Source organism: Gekko japonicus, unplaced genomic scaffold (genome assembly GCF_001447785.1).
Source record: "Gekko japonicus isolate JY-2015 unplaced genomic scaffold, Gekko_japonicus_V1.1 scaffold2111, whole genome shotgun sequence".
Classification (NCBI taxonomy): domain Eukaryota; kingdom Metazoa; phylum Chordata; class Lepidosauria; order Squamata; family Gekkonidae; genus Gekko; species Gekko japonicus.
In genome coordinates this window covers 176,680-200,453 of record NW_015164256.1, presented here as the reverse complement: position 1 = coordinate 200,453, position 23,774 = coordinate 176,680, and the positions used below count along the sequence as shown (strand labels likewise).

At 40.9% G+C, this 23,774-nt stretch overlaps 1 protein-coding gene across 1 annotated transcript in view; it reads right to left on the bottom strand.

The window, feature by feature from the left end:
- The window catches only part of CDK6 (cyclin-dependent kinase 6), a 133,414-nt gene that overhangs the window by 71,066 nt on the left and 38,574 nt on the right, over positions 1-23,774 (bottom strand). The window contains exon 3 of the mRNA XM_015408689.1: positions 2,368-2,535. Within this exon, the coding sequence (XP_015264175.1) occupies positions 2,368-2,535 (168 nt within the window). The remainder of the gene's footprint in view (positions 1-2,367; positions 2,536-23,774) is intronic.

Here is a 23,774-nt window from a genome sequence, read left to right as displayed (position 1 = left end):
CTTTAGCTTTTTTCTGTAAAAGCTGCAAGATTTGTTTTGCAGGTTCATTTTATTAATGTAGTCATTTTGAACTTTAAAAATTGTTTGCTGTTTTGCTTTCTGATTATATCTTGGTGTTGATTTAAAACACTGCATTATACTTTTAGTAGTGGAGTGGGGATTCTAAGTATTTTAGACAAATATAATATTATATTATACCCCTGCAATTTCAGAATCAGTTAAAATATGAATTGCTATAATTACTATATTGACATATTATAAGATAAACAGAGAAGAGTAGCAGTTCTCAAAGTTTAGCAACCTGAGGGCCCTGACCCAAGTTCTAATAAACTCCACCCCTTGATTGGAAAGGACTTTGTGCCAGAGTGAGGCAAACACTTTTAACCAGAGGCTAGCTGAACAGGGGTGGGCAAAGGCCGGGGAAAAGTTTCAAAGTTGCTCATGGAAACCGAAAAAGATTAGCATCACACAAAACCTAAACTTCTGGTATTCAGCAGAAAACCACAAATTGACTATTATTGTTTTTGGACACAAAGTGACATCGTCTCATGTCTATGGTGAAACAATTTGCATTGGAATACAGTGAAAACCAGTTCAGTTTTCTGCCTGAAGTAATTGTGATGACTGTATTGGAACTGGTGAATTACAGCTATTAGAATTGTTGCCACTCAGCCAATCAGAATTCCTAGATCGCAGCTACTGGGCCCTCGTAACCAATCAGTTACTTTACTGGCTAGTGCTGTGAGGTGTTATGGAAGCTGGGCAGCCATGGGAGGTGGGGGAATATGCTAACACTCACTCTTTGAAGTAAGGAAAAGCCAATTTGGTCCCCTTCCCTCAGGTGGAGAATTCTTTTCCCCAGTTCCTAGAAGACTGAGAGGGCTATTTTTTTCATGTTAATAGGATGGGCATGCGCGTGATTCAGTCTTACAAATGGCCTGCGGAAACTCTATGTGACCCCAGTGGACTCCCAGGATCCAAAGACCTCACTCTGAGAAATACTGCACTAAGGTGTATGACAAATAAGTTTTCTGAGAAATGATAATTGTTTCTAATGTATTGGAACGACAGATTTCTGGACAATGTGAAACGTATTTTTTCGTTATGGTAATATTGTTTTAAAACAGTGCAATATTATGGAAACACTATTTTCACTTTCAGAATTTTATAATAAAATACTGGAAACGTCGCCCCTTTTCCTCTTGGTTCCTGATACACAGGCAGGAATGGACAGAGGAAATATATGCAAACACCACCTAAGAATATGGTAACTATCTGATACACTTTTATTCTCTTTACCTTAATCTGGACAAGCCCAAAACATTCTATCATTCTCTTGCACGTCATTGGCAAGATTGTCATGTATTAGTATAAGATTGTGTTGGAGCACTCCCCACGGTAATGAAATATGAAGCCTGTTCTAGCAGTCTTAAAGAATTTATAGCTACATGTAGCTTACCTTTTTTTATGCAGAGCCATGTCAGAGAACCAGTGGCAAGATTGCTATGATTTAAGCCAATGGCTTAGTAGGAACAGATGGCATATAAGCAGTGAATTCCATGGGGAACTGGTCACCTTTTCTTGGACTTCCTGCTCTTGGGGTAAGCTTCCAAATGCTCCTTTTTTCTGTCCTAGCTGCCACTCTTGTTCCTTCCCATACTGGAACTAGCAGATTTGCTTTGGCAGTAGACAAATGCTCCTATTCAATATTTGCAGAAGGTATCACAAATGACAGCTGGAAAACTGTAAGTGGGACCCATAACAGAGCTATTTATTCTTTTAAATGCACATTTAACTAACAAGACCACCCTAAGGCTGAGAAAAGAATCCTGGATTTTCAGAGTTCCCCCTTGCTTTATTTCACTCAAGCATACAATTTGATTGCATAAAAATAATAACGGAGGTAGTCAGGTCTCACGACTTAAGAAGTCATGCGAAGAACTCACAGAGCACATTTTTACCCCTTGGTTGCTGAGCAAACAGCTAACAGTTCTTTTCAGGACAGTTGCAAATCTTCTTTTAAGTATTGTCTAGATGTGGAAAACTATATCCTATCTCTACTGAAATATGCACACTTCCATACACTGCAAATACTATTAGTTAACAACTAGTTTAAGGAGAGATGTTAGATATATGCAAATAAATATGCAAAAGCTTATAGCTGTGTCATTCAGCCCATCATCTATGGGAATAGTTTCTTTCCAGCGCAATAGCAATTGCTTCAGATAAAACCCAACAGGAATATTTTGCAAATACTGGCAACTATCTTTTGCCATTAATGATTCCTAAACTCATAAATAAACAAACTGTGCAAAAGACAAATTAGGAAATTAGACTGGAAGAGAACTAAGATATACTGAAACTTACCACAGAGGTAAGAGCCATCTGAAAACTGTAGATCCTTGCAAGGCCAAAATCAGCTAGTTTTATCTGTCCATTGCTGGTTACTAGTATGTTTTGTGGTTTCAGATCACGGTGGACCACTCTGTGTGAATGCAAAAAATCAAGTCCTCGTAGCAGTTGCAGCATCATGTCCTAAGAGTAAGCAATCAAGAGTTTTGATCAGAAGGCATGAAAGAAAACATCTTTTTTTGTCTGTAACATATTGTTATCTACAGACACTGGTCCATCTGTCTGTCTATGCACAGATACCTATATCGGCCCAGTCTGCAGAAACCTTAGGGATCTGGTAGTTATGTGGTGGGACACAATAGAGCCCATATTGTTGGAAACTGGTGGCATGCCTGAAGGGACCTTGCCGCCTTACTAGGTGGCAGTGACAGCAGTCTGCAGCCAGCAGAAGAACAACCAAAAAGACCAGGACTTCTGGTGCAAGACTAATAATGAGATAAGTCCCTGTGGGTAGCCAGGGGACTTAGGGTGTCCAGCAAAGTTGGAGCTGAGGACTGGGGTCTGCTCTCTGAGGTCCCTGAAAAAAGGGAGAAGCTTAGAAATATATATATGAAATATTTATCATTTTTACATATGACTGTTTTCAGAAAGTAGCATTAAACCAGTTTCTCCCATTTAATTATTCTCCTCTAATTCAACCAATAAGACTATTTGCATTTCTTTTCTGTTATATTCTGCTATGACAGTAAAGAAAAAATTCATACTGGAATAGAGGAAATTACATGGCTTTTTTTAAAGCTCCACCACTATAGTTCTGGTCTGAAAGTGCACCAAAAATTCCTATTAAAATGGACCTTCTACATAACGTAACAAAACTGTATTTTAATACTAGTTGTTGCCAAAGTTATTCTAGTTAGTTGGCACAGAAAGAAAAAGCTTATTCCTATATACACTCTTAACTTGAAGAAAATCCAGTGAGAGAGAGATTTTAGGTACCAATTTGGCCTATAACAATTTGAACTAGTCCTTCACTGAATCATGTTATATTTGCTTTAAGTAACTCTGGCTCCATCCTTAGAGACAAATACACCAATTAATGCAGTTTTCCTCTGATATAAACCATTGCAGTATCATATAATACACTATGCTTATTATTATGCTAGGGGACATCAAAACCTTGCAGAAGGAGATGTCACCAATCAGGCAAGTGGTACGGCAGTATCAAACATTTCTAAAGCTACCAAAGCACCTCCCATGCTCTATGTGATTATCATGTTCGCAATTTCTATTTAAATATAAATTCAATTAATGCTTCTCTTTGAAATTTAGTACCAATGCCGATTTACATTTAGTATACATTTGAGGGTTTATAGTAACTTCACTCAGGTCATTCTTCACATTTCTGTATTTAAATTCTGCTTAGGCCTGATTTCCATGTTCATTGTTCCTGAGGGAAAATCAGCATACAATTATTTCATCTCATCAATTTCACCCAGTGAAATGTACTAAGGCAAATTATATCTGTCAAGTTAAAGACAGAAATTTGCAAAGTTATCCTTGGCACTCTTGGCAAACAGGGGTGCATTCATAAGAAATTATATTCACTGTGTCAAAATGATGTAAAATTGATGATTATCAACACATTAATAACCCATAACCTTTCTGCAGCCCAAGCTCTGGTTGTTGCAAGTCCTTTATTAGGAAGCAGCACACGCAAGGTCTCCCAATTAGTAATAAATATGTTCAGGTGCAACCTGCACGATTGTTTCAGTGCACTGGTATAGATCTACAATTAGATCTCTGGCAACTGTTCACCTCTCCTCTTGGGCCAGTCACACAATTTCAGTCTAACCTACTTCACAAGGTTGTTATGAGGATTAACTGGAAGAGAGTAAAACAATGTTTGGATCCCTACTTGAGAAAAAGGTGTGATATAAATCAAGTAAATAAATTCCCCACTCCTCCACTTGCACCTGCTGATGTGACCTTGGGTCAGTCACAAGCTCTGGCACAGCTGTCCTTGAAAAAGAGCAGTTTGTGTCAGAGTTCTCTCAGCCCCACCCACCTCACAGGGTGTCTGTTGTGGGGAGGGGAAGGGTAAGCCGCTCTGAGACTCCAAGTGAAGGGCAGGGTATAAATCCAATCTCTTCTTCTTCTAAAATAAATACTGGTTATTGTAGCATATCATCTACCCTTTCAAGATACCATAAATTCAAGATTTGGTTTTTTTAAAAAAGAAGAGCCACACTTGGTTTGGTACTGAGTTGTATTCGGCTCCTGGGCCCCAGCTCCAGAGTTCTAGAAACTATGAAATAGCACACTTTACAGGTCTCATATCCTGAGCTATTCTGTGACACAATATTCTATAACATATCAGCTGGCTCAATGCTATAGTTTTTAGTTCTTAATTTGGCTGTTCACAGCAGAACCTATCTCCTTCATTAAGGGTTAAAATATGGCAGATGTTGATAGCAATCTCCTCAGTAACAGAAAAGACACATGGCTCTGGGGCCCAGATCAGGGTTTCTCCTTCCTCACAGCTGTTTGTGGACAGCAGCTAATTGTATCCACTTGTTTTACTTCAGGGATAATGTCTGGAGGGGACCAAGTGCCACAAGCACACTTTTTTTAAAAAAAATCCCCACCGGTCATTTCCTCTCTGGTGTAACTTGCATGACAGCATGTAACAAACAGAAATTAATGGGGGCACTGCTGTGCCAATCCTTCTTGAATTGCTTTGACAGTGGCTACAGGCCGCCTGCTTGGCCACCCAGCCAAGACCTCACATGAAACATGGCAAGGGGCCCACAAGTTCTATTCACTAACAAGACAGCTGGTCAGTGATTAGGAAGCTGAAACAATGCACCAAGGGGGTAAAAGCTTTTGCAAGCAGCTTCAGACTCAGGAGATCAAATATGCCCAAATAAGTACATCTACGCATTTATCAACTCCGTGGACTAAGGGTGACTTGTCTAGCAGTATGGAGCAATCTCTTCACAGTCAGTACCTGGTGAAACAAAGCACCCCAAAGAAAAACAGCTTTCTTAAGGCAACCCTGACAGAAATTTAGTGAAGCATTTAAAATTATGGAAACAAACTTTTCCTCAGATCTCAGTTCTAGCTTACTTACTAAACATATGGACCTTATAGATGAAGTGTGAAGCTAATTAGTCTAGATCAGAAGCGCTCCAACTCTACCCTAGTTAGCTGTCTGAAGCCAAGGAAAATGTATTTGGACCTTCCCAACTATTATCAAGGAACATAATGACAAATGATTATGTGGAAGTGCATGATTGAAATGATGATATAGCCATTACATGGGCGCCCATTGTATTTTTCAGTTTTCCAGAGATCAGGATCCCAGGACAAAGCGTATGAAGTATGGAGGTTGCTCTCTCCACAGTCCCTGAATGTCAATACAACAAGTGGAGGAAGCAAATTATCACTGGATTTTCAGACCACACCTCAAGCTGAACACAGATACTTGAGGAGCAGAGGTTAAACTTATTGACTGTGGAGACTTCCAAATCGAAGCCAAATTTTCCAATGACCGGATGAGAGGGAAACTTTGGACCTCCTATCAACAGGATGCACATAGAAGGTTAAGCCCGTTTCTTCCTAAATTGACCCTTCCTTTGGAATGTATGGGAGGGATGTGACATTACAGTGAGGGAGGAGCAGCAGGACTGTCCTTCCTTCTCTGCCTCCCAGCACCTGCAACACTTTGTGTGTCTACTTGTTTCTGTTATAACTGTATTTGGGATGCTAGATTTGAATCCAGGAGCACTTTAGAGACCAACAAGATTTTGGGGGTATTTCCAGAGTCAAAGCTCCCTTCCTAAGTTACAACTAGGAATGGGGATCCTTATATCCCAGTCAGAAGGTGGGAGGAGGTTGCAAAGAAAGAGGATGTAAAGGTACAATGCAGAATGTAATCAGCTTGATTAGTACAGGAGAGAAATCTTAGGGGCAGAGAATAAGCATCTGTAGTGACATGAGAATCTTATGGGATCCCCATTCAGCCCTGGGGGATCTATTGTTCTGAATTTGTGAAGTAATTTAAATTGAGCAATCTTGTGTTATAATCTCACCTTGAAGCTTCTCTGTTTGAGGACTGCCACTCTTAGGTCAGTGATGGAATGTTCAGTAACACTGGAATGTTCTCCCACTGGTTTTGAGTGTTGTCCGATATAGAGAGTGGAAGGGCATTGCTGACACTTGATGACATATATAACTTTGGAAGACGAACAAGTGAATGAACCTGAGATGGTATGGTTGATGTTGTTCAGTCTGGTGTCTGCATGAATATGGGGACAGAGTTGGCATCCTGGTTTACTGCAGGGCCGGGTCCCAGAATCCGTGTCCATATTAGGAAGTGCATTATTGTGGGCGAGAAGTTGTTTAAGGTTAGGATGCTGTCTGTGAGCAAGAAAAGGTTTGCTTCCCAATGCTTGTGAGAGAGTATCATTGTCCAGCAAAGGTTGCAGGTCATTAATGATTCATTGAACTGGCTTGAACTGTGAACATTATCTGACCACCAGAAAAGGTTTGCTTCCCAATGCTTGTGAGAGATGACTTGCAGGTTATCAACGATACACTAAACTGATTAAAGCTGAGAACAGTATGTGACCACCAGTGATGTTCTGTTGTTTTATTTGAGCCTATCTTCTAGCAGGTTACCTATTGGTATCATTCTGGCTTTGTTGGTCTGCTTCCTTTCAATATCAGGTAGATAATGTAATTATTTGGAATATCTGGGATGTATTTGGCATGGTAATCCGTAAAGGTGGTATTTCTTTTCTCTTATTTTTACTAGCAAGCTGCTGCCACTGGTGAACAAAACACTACTAAACCATAAGAAAATTCTACTGTAAGCATTTGTCTATGTTAATGCATCTATACTGATGTTATGGCAATGGAGAACATGACCTGAATATTTTTGTTACAGCATACTGACAACCAGTTTAAATACAATTAATGTACATGGCCATCTGTCCCAGAAACTCTGGCCTCAGACCACTGGTCCTGCAAGCTCAGCACCATCAATTCTGGCTTGCAATGACTTTCTAGTGTCTCAGTGGAGCTCTTTCCTAACCTTGCTACTGAAGAACACTAAGTTCAGATGCCAAGGATTAGCTAGGGACCTTCTACATGAAAACCACATGCTCTATCTCTGAGTTGTGAAATGGTAAAAACTGTCAACTATAAGAAATATTAGCATGGTAAAAGAAAAACAGGATCCAATCCACCACTGTTTTGAAAATAGGCAACTGTGACAAACACATTTCCAGGCCTAGCAAAAGCATTAAACCCAACATACTGAGCTGAAAAAACAGCAACAAATTCAAAAACTAAAACGTACTTGCCAAAGGACGAACAGAATGAATGATTTGGAAAGATTTCCGCATCCATAAATTATTTTCTAAATAAAATATGACTGAGTCAAGGAATCGTTACAGTTAGTGAGAAACTAAAACTTTCTCTCACTACAAAAGACTCCACTGAGAATGAATCCAGAGGGTTAAACTAGATATTGCTCAGTTCAGCAAACAACTTTAAACATACAATGCCTCTGATGTATCAGGGCCTAAGTAACCTTTCATTTGTTCATGCCAATTAAGGGGGGAAAACCACCAATCAGAGAGCCCACCACACGAAACTATGCACTGTTGCAAAATGCCACTCAATGAATTGGAAGCAAACTGTATATTTAGGGAAGCAAATGAAAGAGGCTAGGAATCACTATCAAAAGAGTGCTGTTCTCTTTTGAGCCTTAGATACTAACAGTATTATTTACTGTGTGCCTTGCAAACTAGTGAGCAGCTGGGTGGAACACATTTCCATGCCATGTAACCTCTCCTTATGCTTCGTTAGACTTCTTATCAAGACCAGAAGAAAAGAGATCTCTTTGGTATGCTTTTCCTGTGGCAAAGGAAAAGACAAGATGATGACTTTCCAGCTCATTTCACTTTTATAACATTCTCATCAATCACCATGGGGTGGGTCTTTGTTATCCTTGCTGGAGAACGGTTCTTGGTTTGCTGTTCGCAATGCAGCGTGACTCCACTAAGGAGCACATCAGGGGCTATCTTCAAAAGATTTGTAAGAAAAAAACCATAAGATGTGGAACACCTAACCAAGTCTTCTTGCTAAGATTTTCTGGAGAAAATCTTTTGCTCTCGCAGTTCCACAAGTACAACATTAGTGGTATTAGTGCAGAATTCAGTATATTAATTGTTTATTTGTTTACCATATTTATTGTCCGCCTTTCAGACTGAGACTCAAAGCAAATTACACAGGTTAAGTCGGTAACAGTTCATATGAAGAAATACGTAGTAAACACAGAGTAAGTCAATAGAATCAGCATGAGGAAAGTTTGAATGAACAGTGTATTAGGACTAGAATTACTGAAATCTGAATAAGCATAACATGATAGGCATGATGCAGTATGGATACAGTGGGGGAAAATGGTACTCCCTCAAAAGAAAACTATGAAACAGCAATAGAGTAATACATACAACAAAATGATACTATCCTATACAGAGTGGAATTTTAGTTTCTTTTTTAAAAATGACAATGTTCTAGTTTTAAAGAGGGAAAAGTCCTAAGTAATCAATGTGGCTCAGTTCAGGGGGGGAAAACTTTTTTTTTTGTCACAATGAGAACCCAAACCAGCTTGCATCTTTATTCTCCTCTCCTCCATTTTATTGTTACAACAACAATCCTGTGTAGTAGGTTAGCTGAGAGACAGTGATTAGCTCAAGGTCAGCTTTCATGGCAAAGTGGGAATTTGAACCTGAGCCTCCTAGATCTTAATGTGATTCTACAAGCACTACACCATGCCGACTCTACATAACATGAAACAATTATTGATTTTAATTATGGCAAGCACACAGGAGGGAGGAGGGGGTCTCTGTTGAGCACCAAAAGGACTTTGCTGCGGATAATGAGACCAGTTTTGACAAAAGCCATGAAATATAGAGGATGTAGTTAAGAGGAGTATTGGCCAAGTGTGAAGAAGAATGTTTGGCTGGATACAACCCTTTCTTTATTTATGTAAGCATTTATATCCCAGTTGGGTTTTAAATTTAATTTTTGATTTTAATTATTGATTTTAATTATGGTAAGCACACAGGACCATTTACATCCCAGTTTGCTTTGAAAAACTCTTGTTTAGCCATCAGTCTTTCTCCCACTTCTCTTGCACAGACCCAGGTGATATCCTTGCCTGCAATGCAATGAGGACAGTGCTGGAAAACAAACTGGGCTTAAGCCAAGATACCTACATTTGTATGTCATATGAAACCATAGCAAAAGCTAACTGTGGTCCCTGCCACACAGCAGGGAAAACACTGGCCAAAGTGCGGCTTTTAAAAGCCGCACCAAAAAAGAGACGCCGCAGCGGGATCCCACGATCCCGAGCCGCGGCGCCGTTGCTCCCTGGCACGATCAGATGCCGGGGAGGAAAAGACGATTGGGAGGGGGAGGCTGCCGAACTGCGCATGCTCGAGCATGCGCAGTACGGCCGGGGATGCGCCGGCGATCCCACGGCTGGCAGTGATGCGGCCTTTCGGAAAGAACCACCTAGGTAGGTGGTTCTTTTTTGCTGCGGGGTTTGGCTGGGAGGGGCGGATTGGGAACGGGCGCAGCACGATTCCCAGATGTTGCTGTGGGATCGCACCTGTTTGCTGCGGCCCCGATCCATCCCTGTCCTGGCCCAAAACGTCTCGTGTGAACAGGGCCTGTAGTTAACAAACCAACTTCAATTCATGGTTTCTAATCCTTTTATGGCATATCCTAAGTAGCCTCAGATAGTGGAATGGGCCTATGTTTAAGTCAGACTACCCAAAGTAAGTTAATTTCATTTTGTGTGTGTATGTGCGTGTATGATGTCTGAACTGAGCCTATGACATGCAAAGTCAGCTTTTGAAAAGGAAAACCCAATCAATAGGGTTGCCAACCTCCAGGTGGTGGTGGGAGATCTGGGATTATAAATGATCTCCAGACAACAGAGATCAGTTCCCCTGGAGAAAATGGCCACTTTGGAAGGTGGGGCCTAAGATATTATACACCTCTGAGTTCTCTACCCTACCCAAACCCTGCCCTTTGCAGATACCACCTCTAAAATCTCCAGGAATTTCCTAACCTGGAGCTGGCAACCCTACCAATGAAGATATTTTGCTTTTTTTTTTTTTTTGCTCTTCCTAGGAGCCATTTGCACTTCTGGTTTACTACAGCCCACAGGTTTGATCTCCTATGCCTGAATTATGGGCTATGCACAACAAATCAATAGCAATAACCGGACTAAACAGAAAAAATGAGCCAGCCATGGGGAAAAAATCAAGCAACACACCAGTGCACAACAATCTGGCACTACTCCATCTGCAAGTCTTGTACCACATCCTCTTGCATCCGAAAGGCAACCCAGCATAATTGCCTGCTGGGTAGTTTGGAGGGGATTGCTACAAAACAGAGCTCTTGTAATCACCCAGTTAACTGTGGATCTGACAATATGAGTGGACTGGGGATGAAGGAAACTAACTGCAAAGTCTGGTCTTGCTGGTCCAATCTCTTGCCTGGAAGATCTGAAAATGCAGGGAGCTTTCATGAATGAGGCTATATTTGCTATTTTAGATTATGGCAGAAGCTCCCTTCATAGTAGATTCAGGGCTCTGGAAATGTTCCCAGCCAACCTTCCCAAGCCAAGATGCATATGTGTGCTGGAGAGGTATTCAGTAATATGTTTGAGACGGAGCAGACTGGCCATAACTAAGCTGCTCTCTACTACTCTTTTCCAAAGAAGTTCTCAGGACATATGGCTCTCCACAACCTTCCCTGGCAGCACAATCAGCAGACAGACATGGAACCTCAGCTGACTATCAGATGGGACATATGAGGCTGTCAACCATTGGGGCCTCTTGCCTGGGCAGCTCACAAAATGAATCAATACAAAACACTATGCATTAAATTAAAAAGTGCCCAAAGCATAAAATAGAGCAATAAAATATATCCATGGTGTAAGCAACAGAGACACCTAAAACTTCCAAAGTAGCCATTATGGCATAGCAGTTGAAGTACTGGACTAGGACCCAGGCACAAATCCCCATGTTGCCATGGAAGCTTGCTAGGTGATGTTGGGCCAGTCACACACACTTCACCTAACCCACTTCACGGGGCCTAACCCACTTCACGGGGCTAACCCACTTCACGGGGCTGTTGTGAGGATAAAACAGAGGAGAACAATGTAAGCCACTTTGGGTTCTCACTGGGGCGTAATATGGGATATAAAGGTTTTTACATTTTTTTAATTTACAAAAGATAAAAGCAGACCTAGTGATTTCAATGGACTTAGAAGGTCTGTTTTGGATTGACTGTAAAAGCATTAGAACAACAACAACAACAAAAAAAGGGATCAGTATTATAAAACAGCAGAACTCTGGCATGGAATAAACCTTCCAAGAGTTCAAGTACACAGCCTATTACAGTGAAAAACAGCAGCTTGGCTGCAAATGGCCATTGTGTTTGTTTCTCTTCTTCTCACACTGCCAATCAGAGCTCTGCTGCAGCCCAAACGAGGGGAGGCAGAGGACGGAACTTGAGTGGAACCTTCCTTCCTTATGGCAGGTCATTGGTTTAATCTTGGTGGTAACCGAGCAAAGAACACCCGAAGGATAATAAAACACATATTTAGAGATGGTTTGACTTCCCACAAGTCGGGTGCTTTTTTCAATGTTTCCTCTGTTTTTGGTCTGTGTTTTTTCTCACTGAATGACAGGACTGTGCAAGACATACTTTGATAATACGAAGCATATGGCTTTATAGCTCTCTGGGTTTTCCCCCCTTTTAGTTTCAAAATTAGCCTTTCTAATTTAAAATACATGAAAGACATCTGTATACTCTTTCATTAAACTCCTTTTATATTTGTTAACATCCTATACATTCTTTTGGAACTGTTTCCATTAAATTGTGGAGAGCAGGGCTGGGACGGCAGCTATTTCCTTTGCATCATAGTGGGGAAGAACAGTTTGCTGTCGGAACTGATCTCTCTTTCTATGTCTCTCCCTCTCTCACACGCACACAAAAGCATTGGCTCAAATACATACTTCTCTCTTGCAAACAGGAAAAGGGTTAATTTAAAATGAAGTCACATTAAACATGGATTCATAGTTCAGCCCACACATGCTCCCACTCAAATAGCAATCTGATTGTCCCTTTCACAGTAAAAATTGCTGAAAAACCCCTGGGAATCTCCATTAATGGGCAATAATATTTTGAAGCCTTTTGAAAATTCTGAATTGTAGCTGCTTGCAAAACTAAGTATATAATATATCTCCTGGGTTTGTTGCACTAAATAAGAGTGTGTGTTATATGCGAAAGATACAAAGATAAAGATATTATTATATGTGAAAGATACAAAGAAAAGTTTTGTAAAATACTAAAGCATACAAATAGTGGACCCGATCCAAAACATCTCTGCATATATACCTATGATGCCATCAAAATGTTTGAGTGGACAATACTGTTAAGGGCACATCCATCTCCAATTCTGACATATTTATTACCTATGTTGTCCCTTCACCACCAGTTGAACCCAAACAGATGATAACCAGAAACCCAGCTTGTCATTCTTTTGATCTGTTAAAAAATCTTCACTATTTTGTATGCTAATTTAACCCGACACCCTTCTATATACAACTATGATATGTTATTCCATTTCATCATCTGACAAAGTGTGTGTGCAGATGAAAGAGCACACCTTGAATAAAACTTTGTTGGTCTTAAAGGTGCCACTGGACTCTAACTTTGTTCTATTGCTTCAGACCAACACGGCTACCCACCTTGATCAAAATGTTTGAGTTAGTTTTTGTGCTGACATAGCTAAAGGCAGTATTACAATGTACAGCATGGTTTTATATGTCTCTCTGTGTGTGTGTTAATGTAAACATAGCAGGATACTCTTGACATGACTTCTCTTTGGGCTTGGTCTTTCAAACCTGAATTCTAATATGAATAGTAGTACAGATGGGCTTCATATGTTACCCCCCAAAAGCCACTGCTATTAAAAACATATTGGTCTCAGTTTGCAAAGTGGTTTATAATTATCACAACAGACCCAATTACATACTTTGCTATTGTTTACATTTTACAGATGTTTGATAGTGAGTTTTCCAATGGACCTCATGAGTCCACATCAGCTCACATATGATCTAGGCTCCTAAATCTTAAACAGGATTCTCAATTCCTCTTGCTGAGCCAACATTTGAACAGAAGAAATTGTAACTTTGTGGCAACATTTTGGTTTTCTTAAGAACCAGTTTAGCTCTTTGAGGATTCTTCAGAGCCCCTGTCTCTAATAAACCCTTTCTTGCCTCAATTCCCGGCACCCTCTCCCTTCTTCCTCTAGCCCCACTCTCCGCCTATTCATCTTCTGGTTCTGCTTCGCAGTCAAACTAACCAGCACCCTTCCTTAGCCCTTTTACGTCTTAGCTTCTTGAACACATGAAGCTGCCTTATACTGAATCAGACTATCAGTCCATCAAAGTCAGTATTGTCCACTCAGACTGGCAAAGGCTGTCCTTTTTGACACAGAGAGTATTCCATCTTTCTGTGTTTATACCTCTGAATATGCCAGTCACAGTTACTGGTGAAACATCAGGTTCTATAATGCCAAGACCACGGCCACACATCCCGGAAAATCTACAGCAACTAATGCTCTCCAAGGTCTCAGGCAATGGTCTTTCACATCACCTACTGCCTGGTTCTTAACTGGAGATGCCAGGGATTGGACCTGGGACCTTCTGCATGCCAAGCAGATGCTCGACCACTGGTCCACAGCCCCTCTCACTTGAAAGCATGCCCATGTCACCCCTCTCTAAAGCCTGTGTGAGATGTTAAACTAATAACATCCCCCTTCTGTCACAGTAGCTAGGCTGCAAGCACTATTGACTGCATTATGATTCTGGTGTACACAGAGTCACACAAGGTTTCATTGTATTCCCTATCCTTTTTAACATCTACATGAAGTTGCTGGTGGGCTGAGTTGCCCCCAATAAGCGGATGACACTTGGCTCTGCTGTGTGCTTCCAGCAGATTCCAGGGCAGCTGTGAAAACTGTAAACAGGTGTCTGGAGGTAGTTATGGGATAGATGTGGGCTAACAAGATGAAACTTAACCCCAGTACAATGTAGGTACTACTGGTAGGGAGAAGTTGGACCATGGGCAAATGGCCTTCTTGGTTGTGGTGCCAAAACTTTGGGAGTTCCTCCCCAAGGAAATTAGTCTGTCTCCCTCTATCTTGTCTTCCACCAGCAGATGAAGACTTTTTTGTTTGGCACTACCTCAGTGACTCTTTAATAGCCCTCCTCCGTGTTTGTGTGTCTTTATGTGTTTATGTGTTATTTAATTGTTTAAAATACACATACCTATGTGTGTTTTTTAAATGTTTTAAATGTTAAATGTTTTGAAATGTTTTAGTGTTTAAACATTCACTGCCCTGGGAGCTTTGAATTGGGTGGAGAGGCAGCATAGAAATGTTTTAAATAAATAAAATTGTTTCCTCAGAAATTGTTAGTCACTGTTAGGACTGTACCACTTTAGGATGAAGTTGTGGCAATGACATATTTGAGTTCTCCACATAAACTAATATATCAGGTAGAAGAGTTCTAGATTGTTCCCTGACATACTAGTTTTCTACTAGTTGGCAGCTTCGCCCTACCCTATTGGGAGTATTCTGGAACCTCCCTCCCTATGTTCTAAAGCAGTACAATTCCAGAAATTGGACTAGGTTCTTTTTTGACTGTGTAGATGGTTTCTTGGATTCCACAATAGCAGTTCCAGTTTAGTGAAATGAAAAATAATCTCATGAAGTTTCTAAAGGATTAAGCATCCAAAAAGTACATCACTGTTATTTCACTCATGACTTTGTTTGTAATTGTGTTTGCTGTCACCTATACTCTAAATTTCCTGTTCCCTTTAAATGGCTTTTGCAAGCCCCCCATCACAGATCAGTTCGTAAAATGGAAAAGTCAATGAAAGTTTGTGGTCCGTGAAACCCATGAACCTCCATGAACCTCCATTTTTTTGGTCCATGCCTATCCCTAGTTCTGTAAACTATTATTGAGTAAAAAAAGACAGAATTTCTAGATGTAACTTTTTTTAAAAAAATGTTCCCTTTTAATGAAACATTTACTTAAAACATTTAATTATTAGCCACCTTTCCCCATTGTGGAACTCAAGGAGGCTTACAATAGAACATTATAAAAATACAATAAAAACTACAAAAAATAAAAAAACTACAATAAAACACATACAAGTCAGTTTAAAAACTCCAATTAGGACTGCCAATAAGCTGAATCAATCAACATGCAGTCCTAAATACAGCTATATTCAACTGACTCCTGAAGATCGACAATGAGGGGGCCAGGCACACCTCCCCGGGGAAGAATGTTCCATAATTGTGAGGCTGCTATGGAAACGGCCCTCCCTCATGTACCCACCCAAAGAGCAACTTTAACTGGTGAGACAATCTGGAGGGCATCTCCACACGACCTTAATTCTCAAGCAGGAACATATGGGAGAGGACAATCCTTCAGTTAACCGGGTCCCAAGCCCTTTAAAGTTCCAAGGGCTTTAAAGGACAAAACCAACACCCTGAATAGGGCTCAGGAGACGATTTGTAGCCAGTATAATTGCTGTAATATTGGGGAAGTCATGGAAGCAGTGACAGAGTTCACATTCCTGGGATCCAAGATCACTGCAGATGGTGACTGCAACCATGAAATTAAAAGATGCCTGCTCCTTGGGAGGAAACCAATTGCAAACCTAGACAGCTTAATAAAAAAAATCACCCTGCCAACAAAAGTCCATATGGTCAAAGCAATGGAATTCCCAGTAGTAATGTATGGCTGCGAGAGTTGGACCGTAAGGAAGGCCGAGTGCCGAAAAATAGATGCTTTCGAATTATGGTGCTGGAGAAGACTCTTGAGAGTCCCTTGGACTGCAAGGAGATAAAATCAGTCAATCCTAAAAGAAATCAACCCTGACTGTTCCGTGAAAGGCCAGATACTGAAGCTGAAGCTCAAATACTTTGGCCACCAAATTAGAACGGAGCACTCACTGTAGAAGACCCTGATGCTGGGAAAGATTGAAAGTTAAAGAAAAAGGGGACAGCAAAGGATGAGATGGTTAGACAGTGTTATCGATGCATCAGACATGAAATTAAGCAGACTCCGGAGGAGGACGGAAGACAGGAGGGCCTGGCGGGATCTGGTCCATGGGGTCGCGAAGAGTCGGACTCGACTGTGCGACTGAACAACAACAACAGAAAAGCTACCAATAACTGCCTCCAACCATCAGTCTAGCTGCAGCATTCTGCACTAGCTGCAGCTTCCAAACACTCTTCAAGGGGGCTTCCGGACACCAATACAAATATCGAGCATTTGCAGACGATGTAATGTTTATGGTGGAAAACCCAACAGAAAAATTGACATTGCTTTTTCAAAAAATAAAGGAGTTTGGAGAATTGGCCGGCTTTTACGTAAATAAGAATAAAACAAAACTTATATGTAAAAACATGATCAAACAAAAACAAGTGGAACTACAAGAACTGGTACAATGTGAAGTAGTTAAAAAAACAAAATACCTTGGAATTGAATTAACGGCAAAAAATATAGACCTATATAAGAATAATTATGAGAAATTATGGACTAAGCTGACTCAAGATTTTAAGAAATGGGATAAAATGAACTTATCACTGATGGGAAGAATATCAGTTATAAAAATGAATGTCCTACCACGTTTGATGTTCCTGTTCCAAACAATACCAATTCTGCATAAAACGGATTTGTTGGCCAAGTGGCAACAAGAGTTGTCAAAATTTGTTTGGGCAGGCAAGAAACCAAGGATCAAAATGAAAATACTTTGTGATGCCAAAGAAAGAGGAGGTCTACAAATGCCAAATCTTAGACTATATTATGAAGCGGTTTGTCTAACATGGATGGATCAATGGGTGAAGCTTGAAAATGACAGATTGTTGGGGTTGGAAGGGCATGATTGTAGATTTGGCTGGCATGCATATTTATGGTATGACAAGATAAAAATGGACAGTTTTTTTAAACTTCACTTGGTGAGAAAAGCTTTGTATATGGTATGGACAAGATATAAGAAGTACCAGAGTGACTTAAGACCATTGTGGATTGTACCAGTAGAAGTGTTGATATCTTACTCAAGACAGCGAGGTAGAGACTGGTTGCCATATAGAGATTTAATTAAAAAAGAGGGAACAGAGTGGGTAATGAAAAAGCAGAATGAAATTGAATATGAATATGAGTGGTTGAAATATATGCAGATTTATGATCTTTTTAGATCTGACAAAAAAAACTATGGTTTTAGAGAGGAAAAAAATGAAATTGAAAAGGTTTGGGAGAGTGGAGGAGGAAAAAATATTTCTAAAATGTATAAGGTGTTGTTAAAATGGTATACTGAAGATGAAACTGTTAAAGAACAAATGTTAAAATGGGCTATTAATATGAATAAGGAAGTGGCTATGGAAACCTGGGAATATTTGTGGAAAAATTCTATTAAGATCTCGACATGTACTAATGTTAAAGAAAATTGTTATAAGATGATGTATAGGTGGTACATGACACCTAAGAAGATTGCAAATATGAATCAAAATATGTCAAACAAATGTTGGAAATGTAAGAGGCATGAGGGCTCATTTTATCATATGTGGTGGACTTGTGAGAAAGCTGTAGACTTTTGGACAAAAGTCCACAATGAAATGCAAAAAATATTGAAATGTTCTTTTAAAAAAGCACCGGAAATTCTGCTTTTGGGACTTAAAATGGAAGAAGTCAATACGACTAAAAAGACTTTACTCTGGTACCTGATAGTGACAGCGAGAATGATTTATGCTCAGTTTTGGAAGACAGAAAAGGTACCAGAGGTTGAAGAATGGATACAAAAAGTTCTGTTCATGGCACAAATGGATAAGATTACAAAAAAACTGAATAACAAAGAAGACGATGAGTTTTTTGGAGAATGGAATGATTTTAAAATTTATCTGGAAAAGAACTGGGATGTGAAACAAAACTTAATATGTTTAGATCAATATTAAGTCAAACGATGTTATCTTTAGATTGTAATGATGAAAAACTGATATTGTTGATGATATGAAGTAATTTGGAGCAGGGGTGGAAGCATTGTGGGAAGCCATTGGAGGGAGGGGAGGAACTGGGAATGGGGTAGACAATTGATAGAATGAAATGTTTTATATGTTGTATTCCTGAGAAAATAAAATTTGTTTACCACAAACACTCTTCAAGGGTAGCCCCAAGTAAAGGACATTGAGTGTTGAGTATCATCTACATATTGGTGACACTGCAGCCCAAACCTCCTGATGACTTCTCCCAGTGCTTCGTATAGATATTATAAATCATACAAACAGATGCCAAAGGTATATCCTCTGGACATGCATCCATGCTGGCACATCTCAGTTGCATACCACAAATCCAGAAAGCATGTCTCTGATTCCAAAATACTATAGTTCCCAAATGCTGTGCATATTGAACAAAGTCTGAATCCAGTGACACCTTTAAAACAAACAAAACTTTGATTCAAGGTGACACTAGACTCAAACTTTGTTCTGCTGCTTCAGAACCACATGGCTACCCACCTGAAGCTGTGCATGCTGTTACTACAGGTCTCCAGTGGCCAGTTCTGAAATCTATATTTGAGGGTACATGACCCAGGACACCTATGATTAGGATTAGGAGGGATTAATTCTCCCCACTGAACCATTTTACCAATGCAATCCTCCCCCGGATGTTATTTCCTCCCTAGGACAAAACATACCAGTATTTCATTTATTTATTTTATTAGATTTATATACCACCCTCCCCAAGTGGGCTCAGGGCAGTGTACAACAATTAAATAATATACTTAAAATAATTAAAACAACAATTTACACATAAATATCATAAAATACCATGTAACCATAAAATAATCATATGAACAATCAAAATCAGGTCACTGATGGATAATTGGCCAGAAAAGCTGGGCCAGAAGAACTAAGGCCTGAGAAACTGGGGGAGACACACATCCGCTGCCTCAACCAAATGCCGGGCAGAAGAGCTCCGGAAGAGTCCCCATAGTTCAATCCTAAGGAATAACTCTTAGGACAACTTTTAAAAAATTCTTACTACATGGCGACGATTAAAGTATTTTTACATCATCACATGATCATTGCAGCTATGTGATATAACTTATGGAGGACCATGTTTGGATGAGATAGGGTTGAATTTGACTATTGTTCTGAAAAGCTTGGTGGTATTATTGGATCCTGCACTTTCGTTAGAAGCTCAGATGAATGCAGTGGCAAAGAATGCATTCTGTGAGCTGCATTTGGTGTGGAAATTATCTCCCTTCCTGAGCTCCAAGGACCTGACCAAATTGATCCAAGCTTCCAGAATCTCAAGACTAGACTTTTGTAATGTGCTCTTTGTAGGACTGCCCTTAAAGACTGTCCAGAATCTACAACAGGTGCAAAATGTGGGTGAAGTGAACAGATGGGAGCATATTCCCATCTTGTAGCTAGTTATACCAGCTACCAATAGGCTGCCGGGTTCAGTTAGAGGTGCTACTTTTGACCTTTAAACTCCTAGACAATCTAGGCCAAGCCCTCTGAGACCCTCCTCATGGTTGAGCGCTACCTTCATTCTGTCAGTCACCGTGCTTTTTTGGCATTATCGAATGCCTCCAGGAAGAGGAATGGAGGCTCCTATGTTACAACTTTCATGTAAAAAAAAAAGTAAGGCCATCCTTTTCATTTATTTATTTATTTATTAGATTTTTTATCCCGCCCTCCCACCAAAGCGGCTCAGGTACAAATCTGGCAGCTAATCTGTCATTTTCTTATTGCTTATGTATGCCACCACCATAGTGGTGGGGAGCCAACACATAAATATTTAAATAAATAATGTGGAAGAGTTCCTCTTGGAGGATAGGATTGTATTTGATCACAGTTTAATCTCTTCCAGCCCCAAAAGTCCATATATTACTGATTGCATTTATATTTACTTTCTAGTAATTTCTTTAATGCTGCAGATTTATAAGCCAATGGTTTGCTTATTTATTTGGAAGTAAGTTCAATGAGTCTTACATCCAGCTGCAAGTACAGATGTTTGTAGCCTTCAACTGTAAATATGCCAGGACATGACTTTGTCACTTCTGTACAGGGCTTAGCAGACTTTTGGCACAATGCAGAAGCAGTATTAATCTAACACATATTCTTCAAATAGGCACAAATGAAACAAAACCAATATTAATGCATTGTTCAAGCTGTAGCAATAAAGAGAAGATGGTATTTTAAAAATCCCATATTCATTCAAGCAATGCTCAAGACAGCTGATCTTCTGGGGATTTTTTCCTTTTATGTAATTTCTATATATCTGTCCCTAGAGTTTCCTTTCTTGCTTTCAATACATTCTGCCAACATCTGCAGTATATTTCAAACATGGTCAACCGATTATGTGCGGACATGGCAGATGGCAGATTACTTTCAGCGCAACATGAAAGATTGACATTTTCAGAAAAGCCAGATCTTCGAAGTTAATTGATTCTTTGACGTGCGATTATGACATACACTGGCTGGTTTATGGACAGAATGGAAAGTATACAGAAAGGGCAACAGATGCATGGTCCATTCTACTTTGGACACACATGTCTCATAATGGCCTAAACCATGTAAAGTAGGGCAACCATTTTTCATAGATGGTAATAACTAGAAACTGGATACTATGCTCAACAACTCAGCACTAGTGAAGCACAGGATCCAGCACTGAGAATGTGGACCAGTAAAGAGAGAACACTGCAACCTGGCCCAATCCGATGTCCTTGCCCATGTGAAATGCCAACAGCCTATAGGCCCCCTCCTTGTATCATCTGCCTCTCACAGTAGACAAAATTAGACTGTGCCAACAGTGCAATCCTATGCAGAGTTACTCCAGTCTAAGCCCATAGAGGCAGGCAATGGCAAACCACATGAACACATGAAACTGCCTTACATTGAATCAGACCCTTGGTCCATCAAAGTCAGTGTTGTCTGTTCAGACTGGCAGGGGCTCTCCAAGGTCTCAGGCAGAGGTTTTTCACATCACCTACTGCCAGATCGTTTAACTGGAGATACTGGGGATTGAACCTGAGACTTTCTGCATGCCAAGCAGATGTTCTACCACTGAACCACAGTCCCTCTGAATGTCTTTTGCCTTGAAAATCCTACAGGGTTGTCTTAAGTCAGCCCTGACGTGATGTCAAATTCCACCACTGAAATCAATGGGCTTAGACTAAAGCCTTCATAGGATTGCACTGCAAATAGCCCACAATGGTAGCATGAGATTGTTCTTATCGGAGAAATATTTAAGTATGTTTTATCAGGGCTTCTTGAATTTGTTTATATAGTTTTGGCACTTGCTGCATGCCTGCTATCACAACCAGTAGTGAACTATCCAAAAAGTATAAGCATATGTCATAGGAACAGCCTCCTCTATATGGTAGAATATGATGGATAGAATATGGCAGATAGCAAAACAATTCTTTTATGCTAATAATAATATTATGGCATGGCTCAAATGTAATACCCACCTGTGGCTTCGCTGTACGTGACAACTCTGTTGTTATAGCAGCTCTTCAGACTGTGATATTTTACAGATCCCTTTAATAAAGTACATGCAAAGCATGTAGGGGTCTCAGAGTTGAATTACAATTAATTTTCCCACTGCACCAACTTGTCTCTTGTTTTGGATGTATGTAAACTAGCTCTCCTTGTCCACTCTGCTCCTTCCCTTACTATTGCATGTTCAGACCATTAATTTATTTGCCACTATCCTGATACTGTGCTTCGCTACAGTATTTAAGTTCCGTAAATCCAGTTATAATACTGATGATGCGAAATTTGAGATGTGACATTTGTTGTAGGAATTGTAACAGAGAAGATTGTAGTGTAAGAAATTAAGTGAGGCATACGTACTCCCCCCCCCTCTACTGAAAGACCTCTCTCTAGATCACATCGGTGGTTCTACCCTCAGATGCTAGGATCACCAGGCTGCTTGATGAGCTCACTCTGGAGCAGGCCACATAGAACGATCCATTTAAGAAGCAGTCGTCTGTTAGGTCAACCTGCTACCTTCCACGAAAGTGATGACCTCTCTACTTGTGTTCCTGGATTGTTTTGCTCATATGGAGACTGTGTTGTTCAGGGCGATCTCGCTGGTACTTGGCCTGTGCAGCTCAGTGCACTGCAGGAGTACTATGTGCAAATGTCTTTGCCGCATTCCTAAGTTGCCTCCACCTTGTAGCATTGGTATATTTGGTTCGACGTTTGCCAGGAGCTTTCTTGGGGGCAGTAAGAAGTGAAGGGGGAGTTGGTGCGAGGAAGTGGTGATGTGGTGGACATTTCTTCAGGTTCATGAGGGAGGCACACAGCAAAATGGCTCCTAGAAATGTCCTTTACGATCTCCCCATAAACATTCATACCCTGGCCCTGCTCCTACACTTGACAGACACAGGCCAGTCTGGTGTTGGGGGGGATTGTACTTAAAGGCATCAGGGAGGCTGGGCCAGCAGCAGTGCTAAGGCAATCCTGCCGAGCAAACCTCCCCGGTGGCTGTAAGCATCCCACCTCCTCTCCTACACCTGACAGGCAGCTGCCTGTCCTGTGTAGAACGGGGAGGGGGGGAGGAGTATTAGAAGCCACTGTGGAGGCAAGGCTGGCAGGATCACTAAGGTGTTACTGCTGGGGCAGGCTCCCTCATGGCTTTAAACACCCTGCAACCACTGCTGCCCTGACAGACAACTGCCTGTTAAGTGTAGAAGATGGGGGAGTGTGTTGGAAGCCATCAGGGAGGCTGGGCCAGCAGCATTGCTAAGGTGATCCTGCTGGGGCAGGGTCCCTGATGGATTAAAGTACCCTGCTCCTGCTCCTACACCTGACAGACACCGGCCTGTCTGGTGTTGGGGGGGATTGTATTTAAGGGCATCAGGGAGGCTGGGCCAACAGCAGTGCTAAGGCAATCCTGCTGAGCAACCCTCCCCAGTGGCTGTAAGCATCCCACCTCCTCTCCTACACCTGACAGGCAGTTGCCTGTCCAGTGTAGGAGGGGAAGGGGGGAGGAGTATTAAAAGCCACTGTGGAGGTGGGGCTGCACCTGACAGACAACCGCCTGTTAGGTGTAGGAGGTGGGGGGAGTGTGTTGGAAGCCATCAGAGAGGCTGGGCCAGCAGCTTTGCTTCACCTCACAGGTGGTCGTTGGCCACTCCTGATTTTCTCAACTGTCATTAGCTCTCTGCAGTCCCCTGTAACTGTTTTTTTTTTAACCTCAGAACACTGAGCTTTGCAGTTGACCAATCTGAGAGTGGGGGGTGCA